Below are 23,017 nucleotides of genomic sequence, written 5' to 3'. Positions count from 1 at the left end.
ATCTAATCTTGAGCAGGAAGAAATGCATTTACTTAGTACATATCTGACATTAACGATTAAACACGTGTGCATTCTTTATAAATGCAAACCGAGTCAATTCGACTCCGGAGGTGTCGGCAGGGCCGCCCCTCCCTACAGGCCAATCACGCAGGCTGCATGGGCCCCGCCCAGAGGGCCTCAGCTCTCCACGTTTTCCGCGCAGTTAAGCCGCGCAGTTAAGCCGCGAGGATCCGCGGCTGCTCCGCGGCTGCTCCGCGGCTGCTCCGCGGCTGCTCCGCGGCTGCTCCGCGGCTGCTCCGCGGCTGCTCCGCGACTGCTCCGCGACTGCTCCGCTCCACTAGCACCCCCCCCCCCCCTGCGATCGGCTATTCTCGTCTACTTTCGAGGCGAGCCGCAACGCGTCTCAAACAAGCCTACTATCCGGTGAACATTGCGTGTGGACGGGAGCTTTTTTGCGATTGCGTTTGCGTTAATCGTATGCGTTTAGCCGTATGCGTCCTCGTGTGGCCAGGGCCCGAGACAAATGTAACATTTGTGATATTGGGCTATACAAATAAACATTGATTGATTGATTGATTGATTGATTGATTGATTGATTGATTTATTGATTGATTGATTGAATCTAAATCCTACATGCTATAAATACACTTTGCTCCGCTCCAGGTATTGCTTCATTTCATTTTTTGTAAAAATCACAACACTAAATGAAATAGAGGACATACATTAGTTTCACTATCAATGTTGCTATTATACATTTGTATTCCGTATTCCATTGTATCTGTTTTATAGAGTTTAAGTGGTTTACCAATTAAGAAATACAACAATAAATGAAAACCTATTATTCTGCATTGACATATAAGTGCAGATAAATTAATATAGAAGCAAATGTTCCTAATATATTTATAGGATCATGGAGGAGGCAATCATTAGAGGGTGGAACATATGTATTTTGTTCTTCTTGGTTAGCCTAAAAATTGTTTTCCTCATGTTTTAATTTCCACTTGTCAGAGAGAAGACATGTTATAGCAGTAAAATTGACCAGTGCATCAAAAAAGAAAGTATTCGATCAAAGAGTCTCACATTAAACATGATTGCAACAAACTGACACACAAAAACAAGCTGTCTCTGTCTCCAATGTTCTTCTACTTTCTCTGTTTCTATAAAATAATCATGTTTAGTTTGTTCTTCCTTTAGATCAGTTTCTTATTTTATTCATGGACAATGGTTCAGACTTTTGAAAGACAAGCTGTATCACAGCCTTTGTTGGTGGATTTGAGGAGGACGAATCAACAGAATTGTTGCTATTCATCCTAGCTCACCTATATTTTTTTCATTATTTCCACAAAAGTACAAGAAAGACAGTCTTAAGTCCTGAAGTACTAAGATTTATCAGGTGATGGTTCCTCTCACATTGTCTTTAACTGTAAGCACTGATCGGTTCACAATATAATGATTCATGCCGTCACTACCATCATTATTATCTTTATATTTTAGCTTTTCGACAATATGTTAAGCAAAAGTTAGCCAGGTCATAGAGGAACAAATAATAGCACCGCCATGTGGCACTTTACGAACCATTTACAGCAGCTCTATTTTCCAGGATTCATAGGTTCAAGCTTCTTATTTATCCACTTTTCAGCCATTCGAATTATATTTTATAGACTGTGCTCAGATTATAATAGAAATATATTAATTAGGGATAATCCATTTTTTTTATTAATTTTGCCTCACAAAAAAAATAAAAGCATAAATAGTGATTTATAGTGTCTATTATATTTTACCTTTGTTTGATAGAAAATAGTTGGTTTGCTAAATCAAACCTTATGGTCGACAGTAAAACCCCATTTTGGGTACCCCTGAAATAGAATATGTCCATTTAATGGACATAGTAAAGCTATTGAAACCATGGGGAGACATAGGTTTGAATGTTTCACTCCCACATGACTTTGAATATACGCATACCATAAGTGATACTGTCAAAGGGTGTGAAATAAGACACGTTTTTTAACCTTAAAGCTAATTATGGATTCTGACTCGTTTCCACCATAAAGTCTGGATTATAAGGTATTATTTTCCTGAAATTGAGCTTTGAGTGCTGACAGTAGAAGTGAATATTTTGGTGCATATCATATGGGTTTTTAGTTAATGATTAAAAGAGCAGTCCACCCACAGTGAAGCTCCTCCTGCTCTTTATATACTCCTCCAGTTTGCTCTCACTCACACGTGTTGCTCAAGAGCTGATTATTCCTGCTTCATTTCCCCCAGCGAGGCCTCTGGCTGACCTCTGCAGAGTGGACCGCTTCTTGTTTGGACATTCATTCTCTCTCTTCAGCTCCTCCATATGGCACAGGGCATTTAGCTCTCCATTCTTTGTAATTAAGTCCTCCAACAACACGTTTTTATTCATCAGGCTCCTTGTTGTGGTCAGATTTGAGTTGTCTGTTTCCAGATATAGATCAGTGTCTGCTGTCACTGCAGTGTCCAAGTCTGACCTCCAGCACCTCCACCACATCTCATCCTTAAACCCATCCTAAGGTCTTTAAGGTAGATTTCGTATTGACCGATTCACCGTCTCCTTGAACCAAAACCCAAGAGACACATTAGAGAGGCAGGCAGTCCTTCATTCTGTAACTCTGCAAGGGCTAAATCATTCATCTCAGGCCTTCTCATTATCTGTTCATTTGTATTCACTTACATAAAGGTTATTAGCTTTTTCTCCAATCCTCATTAAGCAACTTGTATGGCTAGTTCCCAAATTCGCTCAGTATACAGATGATCATCTTCAAGGTGGCCAGCACCTTGACTGTAATTAAGGATCTTTAATACATTTTAAGCTGTATTTATATTCTTTTTTTTGTTCTATTTCCCTGAATCGTTTTTTAATGCATTTTGTCAACTGATTAGTATTTTGGGTTTTTCTAAGTATAGTCCCCCCCTGTCCAATTTTGTTATTATTAGTTTTTCCTTAAATGTATGGGAGAATCTACAGATTTGGTGTGCTTTTCTTCCTCATTGCTTTAGTTTTTTCGTCACACTTTCCAAGCCTCCCCGAGATTTTTGTTATGTGTTCCTTCTTTAATGAATAAAGGGGTGGTCCTTTAAATAAGGTGCATTGATCTCTTCTGACACATCTTTTCTTATTTTCTTCTTCTTTTTATCTATATTTTTATGCAATGTGTGTGCAAATAAAAATAAAAAATAGAAATGTTGTAGAGTTATATCTCTACATAAATGTGCTTTAGGATGACTGATTTACGTCCACTCTCGGCTGTGAATTTGCTTGTTTACATTTTTGCCTTTTTCATATTTTAAAATCTACACAGGATAACAGACTCACCTGATGTACAATCTGTCTGGGCGAGTATAAAATAAACTGGACCAATCCCATGTTAAACATTTATTCCCCCCCCTCCATATAAAACTCTTCTCAGTGCTTACAGACAGGATCATTCTACATTACGGTTACATGTGTGCCAAAAGAAATAATGTAAACAATGCACATGAAGCAGCAACATGCGGGAGAACAAGACTTTTAACCTTTATCACTGAAGCAGAGACAAAGGATGCTTTTCTGACTGTACATCAGCAAAACAGATGTTCCATTTTAAAAGCTAAACTTTAAACTTAAACAAACAGCAGTGCTTTCATTTTTTTGGAGGGGTCAGACATTATTCACATGAAATGTTCAGAACAGTTGCATTCACATACTGACAAAATATTGTTCATTTCAATGGCAGTTATCAAACCTCATCTCATGGAGTAGTTATTTTTATCAAACCTGCTCAGAAATCTCATCACTCAGGCTCTGTTTTTACAGATTTAGTCACTATATTTAGACAAAAGTACTTTTAATTGGGACAAACTCCTTTTTGGACTTTAACATTGAACATCCAAGAACATTAAACAAAAATACTTTTCGGAATACAGAGTGTTGCAGCTAGAAATTACATTTGAAAGAATTAGCTTAAGCCAGAATCTCCTTTGATAGATGAATATGATCAAATCGATCATTCTGTAAATGTACATAAGTAAAGATGACTGTGTAATCTGCTAATGTAGAGTAAACCCAAAAAAACATGAAATATGCATGTTTGAGCCACGACTTGTGTTTTTCATTTTCTGGAAAAAGCAACATCCGATAAATGTTTTAGTTTCAATTACATAAAGTGTGCGTTTTTCTATATATAGACGTTGCATCTGATAGTACACTTGTCACTCTCTGTGGTGCTCTGTCTTGTCGTGTTATGCCTCCTGACACCTGCTGAGCATCAGGCAGGCTGAATAGAAACAGTCAGGGGACAGAGGCAGTTGTTTGAACAGGCACAAAGGACAGGTGGCAAGCAGACAGGGGACGTGTGAGGTGGTCACCTGCTCTTTACGGAAAGACGCCACAGGCAAGGGATGTTTTGCTTTCATAACAGGTTCTCTTTGAGAATAGGGGAAAGAAAAACATAAATAATTAAAATGAGGGGTTTATTTGAGCAAGTTTCTCTTTTGTTGTCTGAAGATTTCATCTGTATTCGCTGTTAGCATTAGCCAAAATTTGAATTAGCCAAAGTTAGCATAAACCAAAGTTAGGTCATTCCTCATTTGCCTTCTTTTACATGACAAATTAAAAAATAGTTGTAAGAAATGTAGGTAATCAAGTAGGGAAGTGTAATGGTGATAAATTCAGGTGCAAAATGTATGGAATTTTCCTAGAATATTTTTTTTTCTCAAATGGGGCAAATCATGTTCACTCTAGTAGCACTAACATATATCAAACGTTCAAGTTGTATCTATCATTTGAAGATTTTTAGGGGGTTTGTTAAAGGCAGGGTAGGTAAGAATCATTGTAAGAATGGAGAAACCAGCTCGAGTGCGCTAGAATTTGAAAGTACACAACCGAAAGAAATCTGCCACTTCCTTATAGAGCCCCTCCTCCAACACACATGAACGTGCACATGACCAATGAGGGCACGAGATAAATTTGTGCACAGATGGAAGGCTGACAGTCAGGTAGGCATTCCAATTATCAGCTGCGGGTCAGGGCAGATAATTGGTCTAGCTTTTTACAGCGCCACGGTTTCCACAGATTAAATATTTGAATATATTTATTCATTGCTATCGGGATGTTAAATTAAGTATTTCTGAAGTGAACTACCTACCCTACTTTTAAGTATCCACTAATATTCTTCCATTAAACTTTATTAATGAACATTTTCTGATTTTTGTTCTGGAAATGTATGCTAATTAACACATATTAGAGTATTCCTTGTTCGCATATTTAAACATAATATTTACCCTATTATAATTTCATCTGCTCCCTGACAGCTCAGTAGATTCTGCAGCTCCATTAAACTTTAATCAAAGCCTGCTCTCACATCTTAGCATCATATTACCGTCCTAACTGTTTATTCTGACCCCCCCCCATTGTCTTAACCAGTGTAAGGTCGCCGTCACTACACGCTCTCTCACACCCCCCTCTGCTATTGTCAGGCAGCAGGAGACATCTTCAAAGAAACCGTTTGCATCTACATCTGCGTACGGACTCTCAGAACTCAGTGTGGGACGACGGAGGGGCGACATGAGAGACTGACGCAGGGACCCTCAGAGGAACGGACACTGTGTCTCTCACCGTTACAGTAAACACAATGAGGACTGTAAAGGAATCGGAGCACGCAGATGGCTTACATCTGAAACTTTAAACCTGAATGGGTGGTCAGGGGAGATATATGTATATACTGTACAGGAGACTGCATTGTTGAGTGAAGCATTAAAACATGTATGGGATGATTCAGAAAGATTTCAATGAAGCTTTGAAGTTCTTTGAAACCAATGATTGCAAATATGTTGAACATTAAAGTATTTTTAACCACTTAAGCTACAATTAAGCTAGCGGATAAACAGCCATACTATTTTTCACATAATAAAGTTGTCACATCTTAACAACATATTTTGAATGGAGCAACATCAGCATTCACAGTATATACTGAGTTTGTGTCCACCTCGTCAATCTTAACCATCTTCCTTTTGGCTCTGATTTGGTCTCCATCAACTTCTGATCAAAGTATGCGGCTGTTTAGCAGTTTAATAAATCACTTTTTTTTAACCAGCTAGTCTCTAACTGTGTTTGGTGTTGAGCAGGTAAAGTACAGTGCATGGGCCATGAGACCAACATTAAGCTTAAAGAGGCTAAAGGCTACCAAAGGTTGCAGAGATTGTGATCATTTGCTGTTGAGGTTTAGAACTTTCAAACTCTGAGAGTTTCAAACCATTTTAAACATTGAAAAATCTGTAGTCTTTTTCAAGCTAACAGTATGTCTTGTTTGGACGACTGACAATAGTTATATCTATCTGTAAATCTTGTGGTTGTCTGCTAGAAGCTATCATAAATGTAACACCTTTCTGCAATGCACTTAGTTGTTCCCTACAATATGTATTAACCGGATGAAGGATCTTAGTCATTGGATGTCTGGATCTTAAGTTCTCAGAGAAACGAGCTGAGCAAACATTAGTGTCAACTCAGCTCTCAGACCCCTGGGACGTTCTTTCCTGCAGAGCAGAGCTGGGGAAACACTGATTTTTGACATGAAACTGCTTTACTCAACATGTTTACCGGGTGTAATCACAGGCAGGAATAAACCTTCTGAACACCGAAGGCAATATTTGTAAGAGAATAAACCCATGGTCCCACACTACTTCCCAATACCGCAAACACTTTTGTTAATGTTTTGATTGAGATATCCCAAGTAGGGATATACTATAAAGTTCAGTTTAAGGCAATCCTTACATTGACAGATACCAACACAAATAATAATTTACAACAGCTGGAATCCACAGTATGTAAATTGTCTATTTTATATAGTAATTATGGTCAGTTCGTGGTTTGATCTAGCCCTACATTTAGTGGCATTTATCTGACTTTAGAAAAAACGCTTAACATGAGATACCATTAGAAACCCAGTTGTTAACAGAACAAGTTACCGCTCCATTACAAATCTAAGTAAAAGTGTGCTTGATTAAAAATATATACATACAGTTAGTTTGTCCACAACCTAAAAATCACATATGCAAAGTAGCTGTTAGAAACTTAAGTGCAGTTCTCTTATATTTTTACAACACTGATACAATAATCAAACATCATCAAAATGATGATGATGTTGCATACAAATTCCTGTTGAAGCCAATGGAAATGTACAAGCTGACGTCGTTGTGAGTGAGCAAGTACTGTACATGCATGACTGTGTGTGTGTACCTTCTTGTGAGCGCATGTGTGTGTTTGTGCAGACCATCAGGCTAATCTGTAGTTTGTTTAGCCAGAGCTGAGGCAATGTTGGGGATGTTGCGGAGGGGCTGTTTGAAGAGCAGGGTCTTCACTCCTGCCGCCTAAACAGCAAGCTTTAATTTAAGGCTCCATCCAGTTGCATTTCATGAAAAATAAACAGACCCCTTAGCAGCTGGGGTTTTTGTGCCTGGGAGCGCACCACAGAGTGCTATTTCTTTGCTCGATTGGCAATGCTCAGCAGGGCGGATTGTCTTTTGGACATTTAGCATCTTTACACAACTGCAGAAATAGCAGCCAGTTAAAAACTCTTATTTCTCCCTGTTGGCTGCTTCCAGAGTGGATATTGTAGAAGGGCAATTAAAGTAGATTAAAACCAACGACTTGACATGATAAATGTGGGGTAGAATGGATTACAATTACTGTAGCAGCATGCAAATAATCACTTTCCCCCTTCCATTTTTCTTTGCTGTGTCCTTATCGTGGATCCAGCTATTGAATTAACCCCAAGGAAAACAAGTCGTAATTCTTTTCAGCATTATTGTAACAATATCAAAAATCACATTACTACACTGTATGGAAAATAATACCAAAAAACAAAACAAATAAGCTGTCATCTTATCTGATTTACGTGGACAAACAAGAGCCTGTGACAAAAACATACTTCTTTTGAGCTCATTTTAGGCCCTTTGAGAAAGCTCCGGGGCTGACTGGCAGCTGTCCACGGTCCTAGCTGGAATGCAGTGTACGTCTCTGGGGTCAGAAGTGCTCGGGGACCGTGGGATGATGGGTGTTTTGGATTAACAGAAGGGGGCATGGGGGTCATGAGGGCTTTCTGGCTCTGTGAGGTGACAAGGGGGTGAAGTCCCGCTGTGACCGCTTGTTGTTCCCACTGTACAGAGATGAGATGGAGGCATTGGTGGGGGCCAGCGGGTGAGGCAGAGCCCTCCGAGGATAAAGTGGGCCCCCCCTGAGCAGCAAGACATCCCGCACTGCTCCCCGGAAAGGCTTACTGACGAAGCAGTAGAGGAAGAAGTTGACAGCTGTGTTGAGCATGGCCAGCATGTTGGACAGGTCGTAGGCCAGGTGGACGCGCCAGTCTCGGTGAACTGAGGACACGTACAGATGGTAGATGACCACTACTGTCCTGGGGGCCCACAGCACAGAGAACACAGATGTGATGGCCAGCAGCATGGCAGTAGTTTTTCCAAGTAGCCGCGGAGACGCAATCTTTGACCCGCCCTCCTCCTGGCATGGCTGCTGCCTTTGCCTCACCCTCAGCTTGTGGATTATCAAAGAGTTCAGCAACAAGAAGATGCTGCAGGGCAGGAAGTAGATTATAGTTACATGCGTCCATATGAGGACGGTGTCCAGGGCTGTGGGGGGGTTGCTATTCCTCCACATGTCCGACCACCAGAAAAAGGGCACACCCGATACGAGGGATAACCCGAGGACCACCCCAATGATCTTCCTGGCCCGGGCCGGGTAGCTGATCTGGCGGTGGAGGAGGGGGTGGCACAGCGCCACATACCGGTCCACGGTAAGGGGCACGGTGGACCAGATGGAGGCGTGGTTTGCAGCAAACTCTGCAGCGCTGACAGAGTGCAGCAGAAGTATGGGGACGTCTCGGTGAAAAACTGCCGTCTCAAGCAGGAAGCCCACAAAGATGATGAAGAGTTGGGAGAGAATGTCTGAAGCAGTCACGGCCAAAAGGTAGTAGTACAGAGCTTTCTTAAGGCGGGATGCTAGCCTGGATAAAGCCACGGCTGTGAGGATGTTGACTGAAAAAAACAGAGACATAATGGAAAAGTTGTAGGAAATTAATTGTATAAAAAGAAAATATAATGCCATTTACCGCCACTCTGCTAAACTACGCTAAGATGTTAAATATATGGCTCATATTTATATTTTCAACTCCTGGAAACGTATTTAATGTAGCCAAGGTTAGCTGTGGCTACTAGCATGCTAGCTAAAGCTGTAGTTTGGCTTGTTTTTAGCTCTGTTTGGAAGTTAATGCAAATTTCACAAAACAGGAAACACTAATAAGTGTAGCCAAGGTTAGTTTTGGCAAGTAGCACGCAACCGTAAGTTGTTAAACTGCAGTTTGGCTTTTTTAACTCTCTTTAGAAGTTATCTCAAATTTTGCGAAACAGGAAACAGAATAAATGTAGCCAAGATTAGCTGTGGCTAGGAGCATGCTAGCTTAAAGATGTGAGAACTGCAGTTTGGCTTGTTTAGCTCTGTTTAGAAGTTTTTGCAAATTTCACGACTTCTTTCACAAAAATTATATATCTATATAACTCAATTTCTTTCATGGTGCAAAACATATGAAATTATGCGGCATATCAGTTTAATGTTAATGCTGCATTTGTAGGGAAAACATGCATTCATAGCAGTACTGTTGCCACACAGTATCTTTTTTACACAGCATCTGCAATCTGTTTTTCAAATCTTGTCAGCGGGATATTTTCGCTGTAGCATCTGTAAAATCACCCGTCTTTTAAGACCCTTTCCGGCATACAGCTGTTGACTCTTGCCCTTTGGCCTTTCTATTTATTTTCCTTTGGGAACAATTAAGTGACGCATCCAAATGCTCTGGTGACACGTAGGCTTGTTTTGATAACCACTTGGTCTAAATCTCTGCTGGATCAATACCAAATCACCATCTTCGACTTGTGCATGAAGCACAGTAATGAGAAAAATGCTGAGGTGAACGCTGTCCATCAATGTGACATTTATTTCCACTTAAATCAGGTGATACATTTTGAAACAGATACATTCCAAGGACACTTGGCCGGAGCGACAGACGACTAGATAAATACTCATACTGTAGACTCAAACACACTGATTGCAAGATAATTAAAAAAATTGAACCTGTGAAAAGAACCATTCATGCTTGGTCATGTGCCACAAAAGTGTGACTGGCCCATTAGAGCTCTGTAATGTACCTCTAACTCACTTGTGTATTGATTTATTCTGTCATCTGCAGTTCCCACTGTTATAAATAGATATCAATGCAGCAATTTGAACTGTACTGTAATTGTGATTCACTGCAATTGCAACATTAACAATCGTGTCGTACATCAATTAATATTCTGACTCAAATGTACATTTACCTAAATTACAAAATAAGATATTTGACGTAAAATACATGTTTTCTGGTAGGAGATATAGCTGGAGTTCATGGACTAATATTACAGCAGTGGTAGCAGACGTCCTTGCCTTTGAAGACTCAAAACCATGGCGTATTAAACCCCAAGGTATAAGAAAAAATGAATTTGATTTAAAGGTCACCTATGATGCAAAATCCACTTTTTCATGTCTTTTATACAGAAATATGTGTCCCCTGTGTAAAGAGATTCTGAACGTTTCAGGGACAAATATTTGCTCTCTTGTTGTCCTGATCTGTCAAAAACTGTGTGTTGGGTTGTGTAATTTTAGCCAATAACCAACCAAGGTAACACCCACCCACCTTATCACCTGAATTTCCTCCTTTTTTAACCAATCATCTCGCAGAAGGGTGAGGGAAGTGGCACCTCATTTTCATCTAAAGTAACAGACACAGAATCAGCCCTTTTGAAACAGGGCTGAAACAGAGGGTCTTATGGGATGCTGCAATTAATTATCTGTTTGGTTTTTGGAACCAAACACTTCAGAGACATGGTTTGTATATATCTGAGACGTATAATATATTGATGAAAAACAGTATAATGAGGGACCTTTAATTTGGGTGAACAAACAATGCAAACATTTCTCACTATAAGACATACCTGGCACTCCCACACAAAGCAGGATACTGTAGTAGATGACAGGGATGAAGCCCAGGACACATTTGGACTTCTGCAGCTCCTCAGGTTTCAGGCCCAGCTCCTGTTGGCTGGACGCTGTCACATTGGGCCAGTCGATCATGACCTTGGTGCTTCCCCTGGGAAATAAGTAGAGATAGACTCAGAGTTAGTGTTTTCATTAGGAAAGCAGGAAACAAGGGAAAGCTGACGAATAATTGTGATCTTCTGTAGTTTTCCTATTCTCAATAAATCCCATGATAACCTAAACTACCTATGAAATGTTTATACGTTTTGTGTCACATCAACGAGACACACTGGGTTACGTTGTTATATGAATACCATGAACACACACTGTATATTTTTTTTCAATCCCACATACACCTGCTGCTTTCACCAATACTAACTAAAGCACTAATTGTGGAAAATTCCGCCGCTGAAAATAGTCCCAAATACTGTTGACATATACACTTTTTCACATCCTGTTTGTTTGATAAAAACACAACTGTTTTAGTAAATTACTGAGCCTTTATCAAAAGTGAAACAATAATACTGTACTGTATGTGACATTTGTGTTTAAAAAAAATGTTCATCTGAAGTTAGCACAAATGGGTTTGTCAGAAGGAAAAGAAAGACACAATTGCTTTGTAATACTAAAATGGATTTGAACTAGGATTTGGGTAGAGCAAATACAGATTTTGAAGCTTGAAAATAGAATATTTTGAGTTCAAAGGAAATATATTTGTATTTCAAATGCTTTCATGCCTTAGAAATCAAGTCTCAACAAAAGACAGAATAGGATATTTTCATCTGAAATATGTCTAATGATCTTATGATTTTCTTTTATTACTAAACGGTTCATATTTGTGTCCAAATCAGAAAAATAAGAAAAAACTTCAGTTTCACAGAGCCTCTTGTTGTCCTCACTTTTTGATTTTTCCTCTAAACCCCAAATAATATGTTTTGTGTATAACATTACGATAATTATCATTCTCATTTGAGAAGCTGCAACCAATAAATGGTTTGTGCTTGAAAAATTATCCAAACAATTAATTGATTATCAAAATAATTGATGATGAATTATTTGTCGAGGGATTAATTGACTTATTGTTGCAGCTCTAAGTTGCAGTCCCATAAATCAAGGGAAATAAAGTAGCTAAAAATACACTAAAATACACCTTGTCTTTAGATAAAGTTTCATTTACGTAAATACAATTCAATATCAATTCATCATTGACAATAGGTCAGACTTGTATAAGAAAACTATCACTCTATAGACAACCTTGTATATACTGTGTGAAATATTTAATTCAATTTAATGAATAGGGCCTAACCATAACAGAAGCTGGTTTTTAATCTTCATAATAGTATTTACAGAAACCCAATAATATCAAGTGTCAAACCTTTGCAGATGATGACCTGCTTTTTATTTCTGCATCTTGCATTTTACTACAACTGGCTTGATTCATGTTTGCTTTACGGAGCTGTTGCTGTTTTTCTGACACAAACTGTGGAAAACAAAAAGTGGGTACATTTGGACTCAGTCAATTAAACTGCAGGTGCACAACAGCAGATGTGCTGACAGCGATGACCCTGTCCCCCTCCATCCTTCCACGAGTCATTATCGTCCTGTCTCCCTGTCTAACCTTTTCACCCGCTAGCCATCCATCCTGTTTTTCTCTGTCTGTCTCTCCTCTGCCTACTCTCCTAATTTACTTCACTCATCCATGAAGCTGTATTTGGACTGTGTTATCTCTTAAGCTTTCACTGGCAAACCATTTGTGGATGCTTAACCAACGTCAACATCATCGCGGAGCCATGAAACACCCAATAGGTGAAGCTGACCTCATTATGTGAGCGGGGCAATCACTACTTCTAACAGTTGGTCATATTTAATCACCGTGATAGTAAAGGCTATTTGTGCAAAATCCCTGCATGTGATTATATGACCGGAGCATTTTACGACTTTTAGCTGGAATGTGATCATAAAATTGAAAAAATATCCTAGTGTTTGGTTGATTTCATTTCACAATAAAATAGCAGGAAGTCATGTAGTGAAAGCAATCAGTTCAACATAAATGGCAAAATTAAGTAGCCTATGCTGTTCTGTTGAAATGAAAAAGGTCTGTGTAATCCAAACTGTCGCAGGATTTTTTAAAAGTATACTCAGGCCATTAGTTAGCGAACAGCCACCTGAAAATGGTTAATGATATATGTTTGTGAATGATGGGGAAGTGAGATCAGGAAGAATGATGCATTGTTGTCTTCACATGTTAGAGTTGGCCTACAGGAGTGGGAGATTTGTCACAATCACATCTCATCTAACAACTGATAAATCTGGCTCCTTGATTGACGTCACCAGACAAAGGCACATGAAGGTCTTAGCAGTTCTATCTCAAATGTGTGAAATGCAGTCTTGTTTGTTCCATTTTTTTAAATAATGCTAATGTTAACCGTGGAATTTAATTGTGTAAAAAAACTGGATAAAAATGGGAATGTTATGGAAATTATTTGACAGGATGTTTCACTTTAGACATATGTCATGGAATTGCAGGTGTACAAAAATCTATATTTCTAAGCAATTTAGGAACTTCTTTTACTTGTTGGATGAAAAGGTCAGTTTGACAGATCATTCTTAACCTCTTTTTTTTTTTTTAACCCCAGTCACAGTTATCTACATTAAAAGTCAGAGTGTTTCCTTCAGCACAAAGTATTACAATAAGTCCATCAAAAGTACACTTCTTCAGAATTTGCAAAAAGATGTAAGCCTAGATTTTGGAGCATCTGTTTCCAAATTGTTATTATTGTGCTTGTTGCTGCCTTGTGCACCTTAAGACGTTCTCCTATTTCACTCTTGGTTACGTAACAACATCACATGTGCTGAGATACGATATCCTATTCAGTATAGGAGTGCTATTCCCATAGGAGGTTTAGAGCAGACATACAATGTTTGACCTTAGAGACGTACTTATGTGGCAGCTTGAAAAAAGCAGTAAAACTAGTGAAAGTAGTCTTGGTCGGTGGTTTAAAGTGTCAGAAAAGAGTAAAAGAAAAATAATTCTGTTTCCTAAAGTCACAGTAAAATGTTCCTTTTTTATGTTCTAGCATGTTAGCATTATTAGCTGCTAAATCGCTACTGCATGGAAAAAGCAGTTGTGTAAGGATTAAATAGGAAATCATTCTAAAAGCCTCGCCTGAGTAAACTAAAATGACCTTCTAACACAAATGCTGCTTAGATTTACTTAAAAAAAATGGGGGAAATGGCTAGCAGACCAGAAAGGGAGTATAGCGCTGCCTCTTTCAGAAACAGGACATGCTTCTTCACAGGCCTCATCTCTGGACCAGGGGTAAGAAAGATGATCATTATAAATGAGAAGGTTGTGAAGTTGCCAGCAAAAACACAGCAGAAGGGAGCACTAATTACACTGAACAATCAATATTCCTGCAGCCACTTCTATAATACCGGCAGAGATCCTCCTTAATCCTGAAAGTGCAAATGAAATCTTGAAGCTGGGAGAGTTATCTGTCTCCTCTATTTACTCTTCATCACACTTTATTCTCGGGGAAGTTTCCTGCGTCTAATTGTCATTTTCAGTTCCCTGGGTGCTACAGATTTTGAGTCGGAAAGGAGCATCAGGTGTTTAATTAAATCCACTAAAGTCTTCTTTCTCAAGGGAAGTTAGGGGTCTTGACATGGCAATCGTATCGTACTGCTCCAGTCAAGTGTCAACAGGCGGAATCCTCTGGAGACTCCCTCCTAAAAGAACATACAGTAAGTTGACTCTAAAAGGATAGTTTGGATTTTTTTTGATTGGGTTGTAAGAGGAAATTATCCATATTCAGTTTATTACCAACAGTACTTGCAGAATACAGGAGTTGCTGTTCTACTGTTGACTAGACTGTTTGCAGTTTTTATGTGTTATGCGTGACTTTGGTAATCCTGCACTAACCAAATTTGAACAAAAACATACACCTACTTAGCGATGTAATCAACACTGACATTGATTTATTTTAGGTTGCTCACATATGTTTTGCCACTGCCCATTTTCTCAGCAGCATTGCTTGGCTGATTGAATCGTATTATGGATTATCCCAAGGAAAACTAGCAAAAATGACAACACTTAACAAAATGTTTTCCCAATTGTTACAGTACCAAGAAAACACAACCAAGCTCTAAACAACCAACATGAAAACAACTAAAAACAATCTATAAATTCCAAGAAAAATACAATTTACTCCTATAAAAAAACAAGGCAGCTAAAATAATAAAAATATCATTGGACATTTTACTATAAAACTATTACCCTGGTCCAAAAACAAACCCTAACCTAATTTCTTTAGACAATCTTTTTTTATGAAAAACTCAAAACTACATAACATGCTTCTGACTAAAATGTTTACTGGAGGCAGTTAAGAAAACACACACTGGTCCTTGTCCTGGTATTGTACGTAGGTTTTACCATTGTTATGTGAGAAGCTAAAAAGTACTGAGGAGCATAGTGATAATATTTTTCATATGATGCCACTTCTGTTGTTCTACTCTGAGCTGTCCTGGCAGCAGTCCTACCTTCTTCAACACGTCACAATTAGTTTGAATGGGTTGCTCAAATATCAAATAATATTATTTTGCTTATCTTCAATGTGGTAACTCCACATTGAAGTTCCAACCTCCATCTACTGTAGGCAATACACTGACAAAGGATAAGTCCTCATACAAAACATGAGAACTGTCCCTTTAACCAGGACAGCTGATCCACCGCTCTGCAGATCAGAGGCCTAGGCATGTTTCTGATTAAGATTCTTCCCAGGGTTTAGATGCAGCCGGAGGCTATGGGACGGGGCTCTGCAGGGGGTTCAGTGCCCAGGAAGCTGGACTGAACTTTATCTATGCTCCACTGAGTCCTCTTAATAATTCATCAAGGGACCGTGCACCTGAAACAACAGCGCTGGGGAGATAAAGGGTGCTGCAAGCGTGGCCATACAGCAAACATATGGGAACAAGGAGGGATGCATTCTTGTTGTTTACCAAGAAAGTAGAAGTTACTTTTGTTTTTATTTTGGAAGTTGGAGTACAGGTTTTTGATGTATCTTAATGTAGCAACTTCAAATAAATGTCTTCATCATGATGCTGTTAAAAGTTCATCCATAAGGCCAAGATCCTCGTTAGGAAGACATAATCCAGAAGTGCATTTGGCAGAAATTACAGGCTAATATGATGACAAATGTGACTTTCACTGGGTGTCATATAACAAGAAAACACTTGAGATAAATAAATGTTCTCAATATAGAAGACAGAGTTCAAGGCAATGTCCATTATTAAACAATTGGAAGTGAGTGTGTCCAGACACCCTGCTTCCCTAAATAACTTTATAACAAGACTGTACCTTGCACCATTCTTGAAGTAAATGATGTTTAACAGCGCTGATTGCACAAGAAACAGAAACATGTCATCTTTTACAACAGAGTAGATCAGACATGTGTGCACAAACAGTGAATAGAAATAGTTGATTTGGCTTTGTATGGTCACTCTCACAGTCTTACCTTCACATCCAGTTCTCTCAGCGACTTTCCACCTGGTTTACAGCCCGAGCGGTCCTCTGCTCTGTCCTTCCCCCCGATGCTGCTACAGAGTCCCCGAAATCGCTGCTGGACACCCGCTGAGGAGACTTGGAGGAGGGAGGAGGAGGAGGAGGAGGAGGAGGAGGAGGAGGAGAAGTGGAGTCCAAGCAGCTGGTTCATCACTGCAACGAGTGAGCGGAGGGAAAGGGGAGAAAGGAGGTAGAGGGGAGTGACACTGTGGAGAGGGCGAGGAGCGAGAGAGAGGGAGGGGCTGATCTGTGGAGGTGAGTGACTTGAGGAAGAAAATGAAAAAGAGGAGAGTACCAAGAGTAGACAGGAAATACTGATGGAAAACAATATTAAGTCAGATAAGGGTTGCAAAATGTCGGGCTGTGTTCCAATACATATTCTGGAAAAGAGTCAAAATACATAAACACAAAGCTGTCAGAATGCAGATCAATGTTTCCAAATTCCATACTATGTATTCACTTTAACTATGTACTAAGTACTAAATGTCAAATTGTAGCATTTGTATTCCACTTAGAATACAATATATCCATGCACCTTACTGAATTGTAGCAAGAAGTATTAATATAACTTCACCCAAACTCACTGTAAGTAACAGTTGACCTCAGTAACAGATGTACACATTTTTCTTCTACTTTTTTGGTGATAGACTTACTCTTTTTATATGCGTGGGCCAAAACTCAGCCGAAGTCCCTCCCCTTCCGGCGGAACTCCATGGGACTTTATTTCGGAAAAATTATGTATTGAAGTCAATGGCGAGAGAAAAGTTATCTTTCAATCCCGTTTGAATTGTGCCATGAGTTACACATATGATGTTTGTCAATTTAAAAGATAATTTAGCAAGTCAAGAAAAAAAAAATGTGTTGTAAAACTGTGAAGTAACGGGCTGTACAAGGTTTCGGTGAGTGTGAAACGAGTGTAATGTGTAACGTTAATGTCAGCTAGCTAACATTAGCTAACAAGGTACACTCCCGTGTTTTATTTTAGCAACTAGTTTTCTCGTTTAGAACTGCGTGATCGCTGTGTATGCTGTGGTGGACAACATCGGTGTTGGCAAGGAGGACAAGGTACTCATACCTCATTCACACCAACGCAACTCAGGTTCAAGCTCCGTGCTAGAGCTTTTCAGGTTCAGAACCGGTTCTTCGGTTTAGCTCCGGCTCTTTTCACACTGCTTAGAGTCCGACTGGTGCTGCGTCATGACGTAACCGTTTGCGTGCCTGCTTCATAAAGCCAAACCGTGCGGAAACCCCTCACAGCTGACACCTACAACAACAACAATGGCCAATTGAGCTCCAGCTTCCTCTGTACCTCTTCGGAAGACCAGATTCCCAGTAGGTAGCTGGTCTCTTCAGTGGACCACTGCTGCTTGTTAAGTTTCTCCATCGTTGTGTACAAAATGGATAAAACGCCGGCTTTTTGTTGTTGTTCAGGAGTTGATCCCGCCCCCGCCTCAACGTCAGCGTGCTTTATGAATTAGTGTGATATATATTGAAGTAGCTGTAGCTTTATCAACGTCTGCATGTAATCAACAACTGACTGGCAAATAAAGAAAGAAAGTACAATTCAAAAACAACAATATGTATTGTCAATGAACATTGAACTCTACAGATATACAGTAAATACTGTGGATATGTGTAATGTTCCTCTCGGGCTGCATTTCAAAATAAAATAGAGAACATCAATAAAATAGCTTTTGAAAATGTGTGCATCTTAAAAGTGCTTAATTTTAGATAAATAAAATAAAGTGTAGCAGCAGCTTGAGTTTCTCTTTTTCTTTGTTAACCGTTTCACATCATGACTTAACAGTTTCAGACGATTATAGAACAATATCAGTCTTTACACGTCATAACAATTGAACAGTTTTAAAGTTTCTCTTTCTTTCCCTCTTATATTGCAGTCCCTCCCTCACTTTTTTTTTAATTCAGTGCGAGAATTGAGCTGGAGCTTGTCCTCCCAGGAGTTTAAATCTGGGCTGAAATGGTGTCAGGGCCATTCTCATACACATGCAGTTGCTAATTGGTTAGCCTGCCCTGGAACGATATTTAGTTTTAGTGTTGATCCTGGTGGACTGATCATATTGGGCTGTGAGACTGCTTATTTTTTGTGACCTCAGTTCTGACTTGAGAGGGAATGTTTGGTCAAACACTTTCTGTTTTGTCTCATAGTGGCGTTTTGGCACTTTTAATGAGCGCCACGGTCTCTGAACAAATGAGACACTGGTTCTGTGCTCCCAGTGGGCAGGATGAACATGAATGAGTCTGTCCACTCAGGGTTAAAAGCTCTTTTCTCACTGTCCACTTTCCTCTTCTTGGAGAGCGCCATGTGTAATTATTTGTCTCTCCCCGTCTGCCGCTAACACGCCTGTTCACTCTCCTCTCCGTCTTCTCTCCCTGGCCTGTATCGCTAATTATTGTCTTCACTTACTTTCCTCTCCGCTTCTCTCTGCCCCTCTCTCGTCTCTTCTTCTGTGTTTCTCTCCCTGTATTGCTCACTCGTCTCTTTCGCCCCCTGTCGGCGGCGGCTAAAATAGAATCGCCCCGTCAAAATTGAAATCCCTTATTAATGTATTGATTATAGGTCCGGGTCCGTATAGGTTGGCGCCTGGGTCCGGATCCGGACCGCGGTCCGCCTGTTGCCGACCCCTGCTCTAGCCGGACAATGTTTTGGTGCTTGAAACGAACCAGATTCCGGAGCTAAGAGGCTGCTCCGCTCGGTGTGAACAGGAAAACCCGGTGCTTTTCAAGCTCCAGCTCCGAACCAGCCCTGAAACACCGTTGGTGTGAATGAGGCAATAGAAAACTAGTTGCTAAAACAAAACGCGGGAGTGTACAGTATCTTGTTAGTTAATGTTAGCTAGCTGACATTAACGTTACACATTACACTCGTTTAACACTCACCGAAACATTGTACAGCCGCTCCCGCATGCTGGCTCTTACGGAACTGACTATCTCCCCTTTTGTGTAATAGAAGTTCTCAACATGCCCAGACGTGTAATGATTTTCACCTGGTTCAATACTTTTCACCTCATTCTGGTGTTGGTGACGTGTATTGTTTGAGACCAGAGATTTATTTGGTGCTGTGGTTTTTAACTGGATAAGTTACATGTTTCACCTGGGTGGTTATATGTAATGTCAGAATACCACCAAAATTACTATGCATCCACTAAATTAAGAGGTCATATTTTATTCCAGACAACAGTGGTGGACAGACTGACAGACCCACATTAAGGTCTCACTGGGATTATACTAACACACACACACACACACACACACACACACACACACACACACACACACACACACACACACACACACACACACACACACACACACACACACACACACACACACACACACACACACACACACACACACACACACACACACACACACACACACACACACACACACAGGAGAACTGGACATTAGTTAGTGTCCCCAAATCGTATGTGGGCCCCAGGATGTGACCAAAACAAACTCAGAAACACAAAAATAAAAGCAGGGAACTAATAATAAGGGCACCCAGCAGCAGATGTTCTTCTGCAGGAGAAATACTGAGATCAGTGTACAGGTTGCACAAGACAAATGTGTCCTAAATGTAGCTAAACCCTTCGAGAGACCACATTACATGATTTCAAATGGTTGAGATAACCGAGTTGCAAAGCAAACAGTGCATTAAAGGAGCAGATTTGAAGAAGTAATTCATCCATCTGTTGACAAACCGAACATGGGGCCAGCGTGCACTCACAGCGATCCAATTGGCTTCCTGCCCCCTACGGCTGCATACCATTTTAAGTGTATATTTGACATGCAGCATAAAACCTCTGACTTTACACTGCAGCAGGGGTCAGTCAGGCAAATACAAATCCTTGGTGCAACGATCATGCAAAGACATGACTCGCGATCAATCAGAGCTGTTAGATTAGAGGCGGATGACACAGGGGGAATGAATCAGGCTGGATATGAGGGGATAAGCTTAATTGAACTTGCATCAAGAATTTGACGCCGGAGCAGAGTTAATATTCATCATCATGATCAACACAAATCAAACGTCCTTTGATAGACGGAAGTCACCTTATAAACCAGAGCGTGTCACTGAGACGGTAGCTTGTACAGATAGAATACAATTTAAATAACTGATAGCATTTAAATATAGCCAAGCTTTTTTGCAGGTTAATTAAAATGTCTAAAACTCCTGAAGTCCAGGTTCATCTTCCCTTAAAACATTATCGCTTACACAAAATACTCTCATCTCAAAATATTCACTTGTGCAACAAACCACTGTTCCTTTTATTGCAGGTTAAGACAAAATGTTTAAATCTCCTGCGGTAGGTTGCACAAAACACATTCATTAAAAAATATTCCCTATAGTTCAGTTGTTTTTATAATATCTGCAATACTTAAATGAGCCCTATAATGCACATTTTTAGGTTTATATTAGTTTTTTTGTGCTTCTAAAGTGCTGAATCTTTCTCTTACTTCCTGTGCTGCAGCACCTTTTTCGTCTGAAACCAGAGCCCAGTCTGCCCAACTGCTTATGCCTCGTACACACGGGGTGTTTCTCAATGTCGAGGAAGGATGCTCCGGAGCCACTATTTCAAGCATATACTCTACGTCATCGAGTGCTGTCGAAGGACTGTTCCAATGTCCAGCATACTTGGAATTCTACAGAGGACGGCGTACTTCTAGCGAGACATTTCGAGGCTGCACATGTGTAGACTCCGTGGTCTTAAAATCCCCACAATGCTTTGCACACGGACCAAATTCCAAATCTTTGGCGGAAACCGCGCTCCATTTAAGGCGGGGCCTCGTATATGACGCACACCTGCAGGAAGTATTCTTGCCTCGCTTCAGAAGCAAGTGACTCGGAAGACATGTGCTACAAAGCAAGCGTCCTCGACATTGAGAACCACTAGGGGTGTAACGGTTCAGAAACATTTCGGTTCGGTACGTACCTCGGTTTTTAGGTCACGGTTCGGTTCGGTACGCTTTCGGTACAGCAGAAACAATTATCACAAAACATAAAATATATATATATATATATATTTAATTATTATTAAACTGTGAATAATGTATTCACTCAAATAAATACAAAATATAATAAAATAACTGAAACTGAACTGAAATAATCTGTATTTGAACTTTACTGTACTAGTACTCACAAAACATAAACTATTAGTTTTGGGTTTTTGATTATTATTAAACTTTGAATATTCACTCAAATAAATACAAAATATAATAAAATAAACATTAAGGTGCAGCATTTTGATGAACTGAAATAATCTGTATTTGAACTGTACTTTACTAGTACCTAAGTAGCCAGCTTGACATTATGACTTGCTTGTCATTGTATTTTCATGTTTTTTAAAGAAAAATTAACTTTGCTTGCCGAAAGGGCAGATCTGCTGGCACTAACAATGTCTCCTGCTGTAGAGAACACCCTCTCGCTAGGGTCAGAGGTAGCAGATACAGCCAGGTAGCACTTTGCTAACATAGCAACATAAGGATATTTGACGACGCTGAAGTTGGCTTCCGATTCAGAGCATCCGATTCGGCAGTTAAGGGGAAAGTTAAGGGACATTTAATTTACAGCGCTGAGAGAACAATCCTCCTTGTTTGAACCTCTTAAATCGCTGCATAGCCGATTTATTTGGACTGGATTATCCCAGAGAGTCTAAAGATTATTTATAACCCAGTTTGAGATTTGTGAAACCTTTATTCTATTTGTGAAAATACAAAAAAGGGAGATTTCAGTGCTTTTTTCACATGTAGACCACATTAGACCAGGTCCTGATCTAAAACCACTATACCTAGACTCATCAAATGTGGACTGGATTATCCCAGAGAGTTCAAAGATTCTTTATAACACAGTTTCAGATTTGTGAAACCTTTATTCTATTTGTGAAAATACAAAAAGGGAGATTTCAGTGCTTTTTTCACATGTAGACCACATTAGACCAGGTCCTGATCTAAAACCACTAGACCTACACTCATCAAATCTGAACTGGGTTATCCCAGAGAGTCTAAGATTCTTTATAACGCAGTTTCAGATTTGTGAAAACTTTATATTCTATTTGTGAAAATACAAACAAGGGAGATTTTGATGCTTTTTTTAAATCTAGACCACATTAGACCAGGTCCTGATCTAAAACCACTAGACCTAGACTCATCAAATCTGGACTGGATTATCCCAGAGAGGCTAAAGATTTTTTATAACACAGTTTCAGATTTGTGAAACCTTTATTCTATTTGTGAAAATACAAAAAGGGAGATTTCAGTGCTTTTTAAAAAATCTAGACCACATTAGACCAGGTCCTGATCTAAAACCACTAGACTCAGACTCATCAAATCTGGACTGGATTATCCCAGAGAGTCTAAAG

The 23,017-nt window shown here is 39.7% G+C and overlaps 1 protein-coding gene across 2 annotated transcripts; it reads right to left on the bottom strand.

Moving 5' to 3' along the window:
* Window positions 1-3,384: 3,384 nt before the first annotated feature.
* Window positions 3,385-17,764, bottom strand: gpr142 (G protein-coupled receptor 142). 2 transcript variants are annotated; one of them, XM_079657214.1, is made up of 5 exons: window positions 17,713-17,764; window positions 17,291-17,355; window positions 16,591-16,879; window positions 11,035-11,189; window positions 3,385-9,045 (listed from the first exon to the last, which is right to left on the bottom strand). In XM_079657214.1, the coding sequence occupies exons 4-5, from the start codon at window positions 11,171-11,173 to the stop codon at window positions 8,087-8,089; spliced, it is 1,098 nt and encodes a 365-aa protein (XP_079513340.1). In that variant the 5' UTR covers window positions 11,174-11,189; window positions 16,591-16,879; window positions 17,291-17,355; window positions 17,713-17,764; the 3' UTR covers window positions 3,385-8,086. The 2 variants fall into 2 exon arrangements, with proteins under 2 accessions (XP_079513340.1, XP_079513341.1); XM_079657215.1 differs by lacking the exons at window positions 17,291-17,355; window positions 17,713-17,764 and having other exon boundaries at window positions 16,591-17,214.
* Between the last annotated feature and the right edge of the window lie 5,253 nt (window positions 17,765-23,017).

The sequence above is a fragment of the Notothenia rossii genome, assembly GCF_949606895.1.
Source record: "Notothenia rossii genome assembly, chromosome: 11".
NCBI classification, from domain to species: domain Eukaryota; kingdom Metazoa; phylum Chordata; class Actinopteri; order Perciformes; family Nototheniidae; genus Notothenia; species Notothenia rossii.
This window is presented reverse-complemented; position numbering and strand designations above follow the sequence as displayed.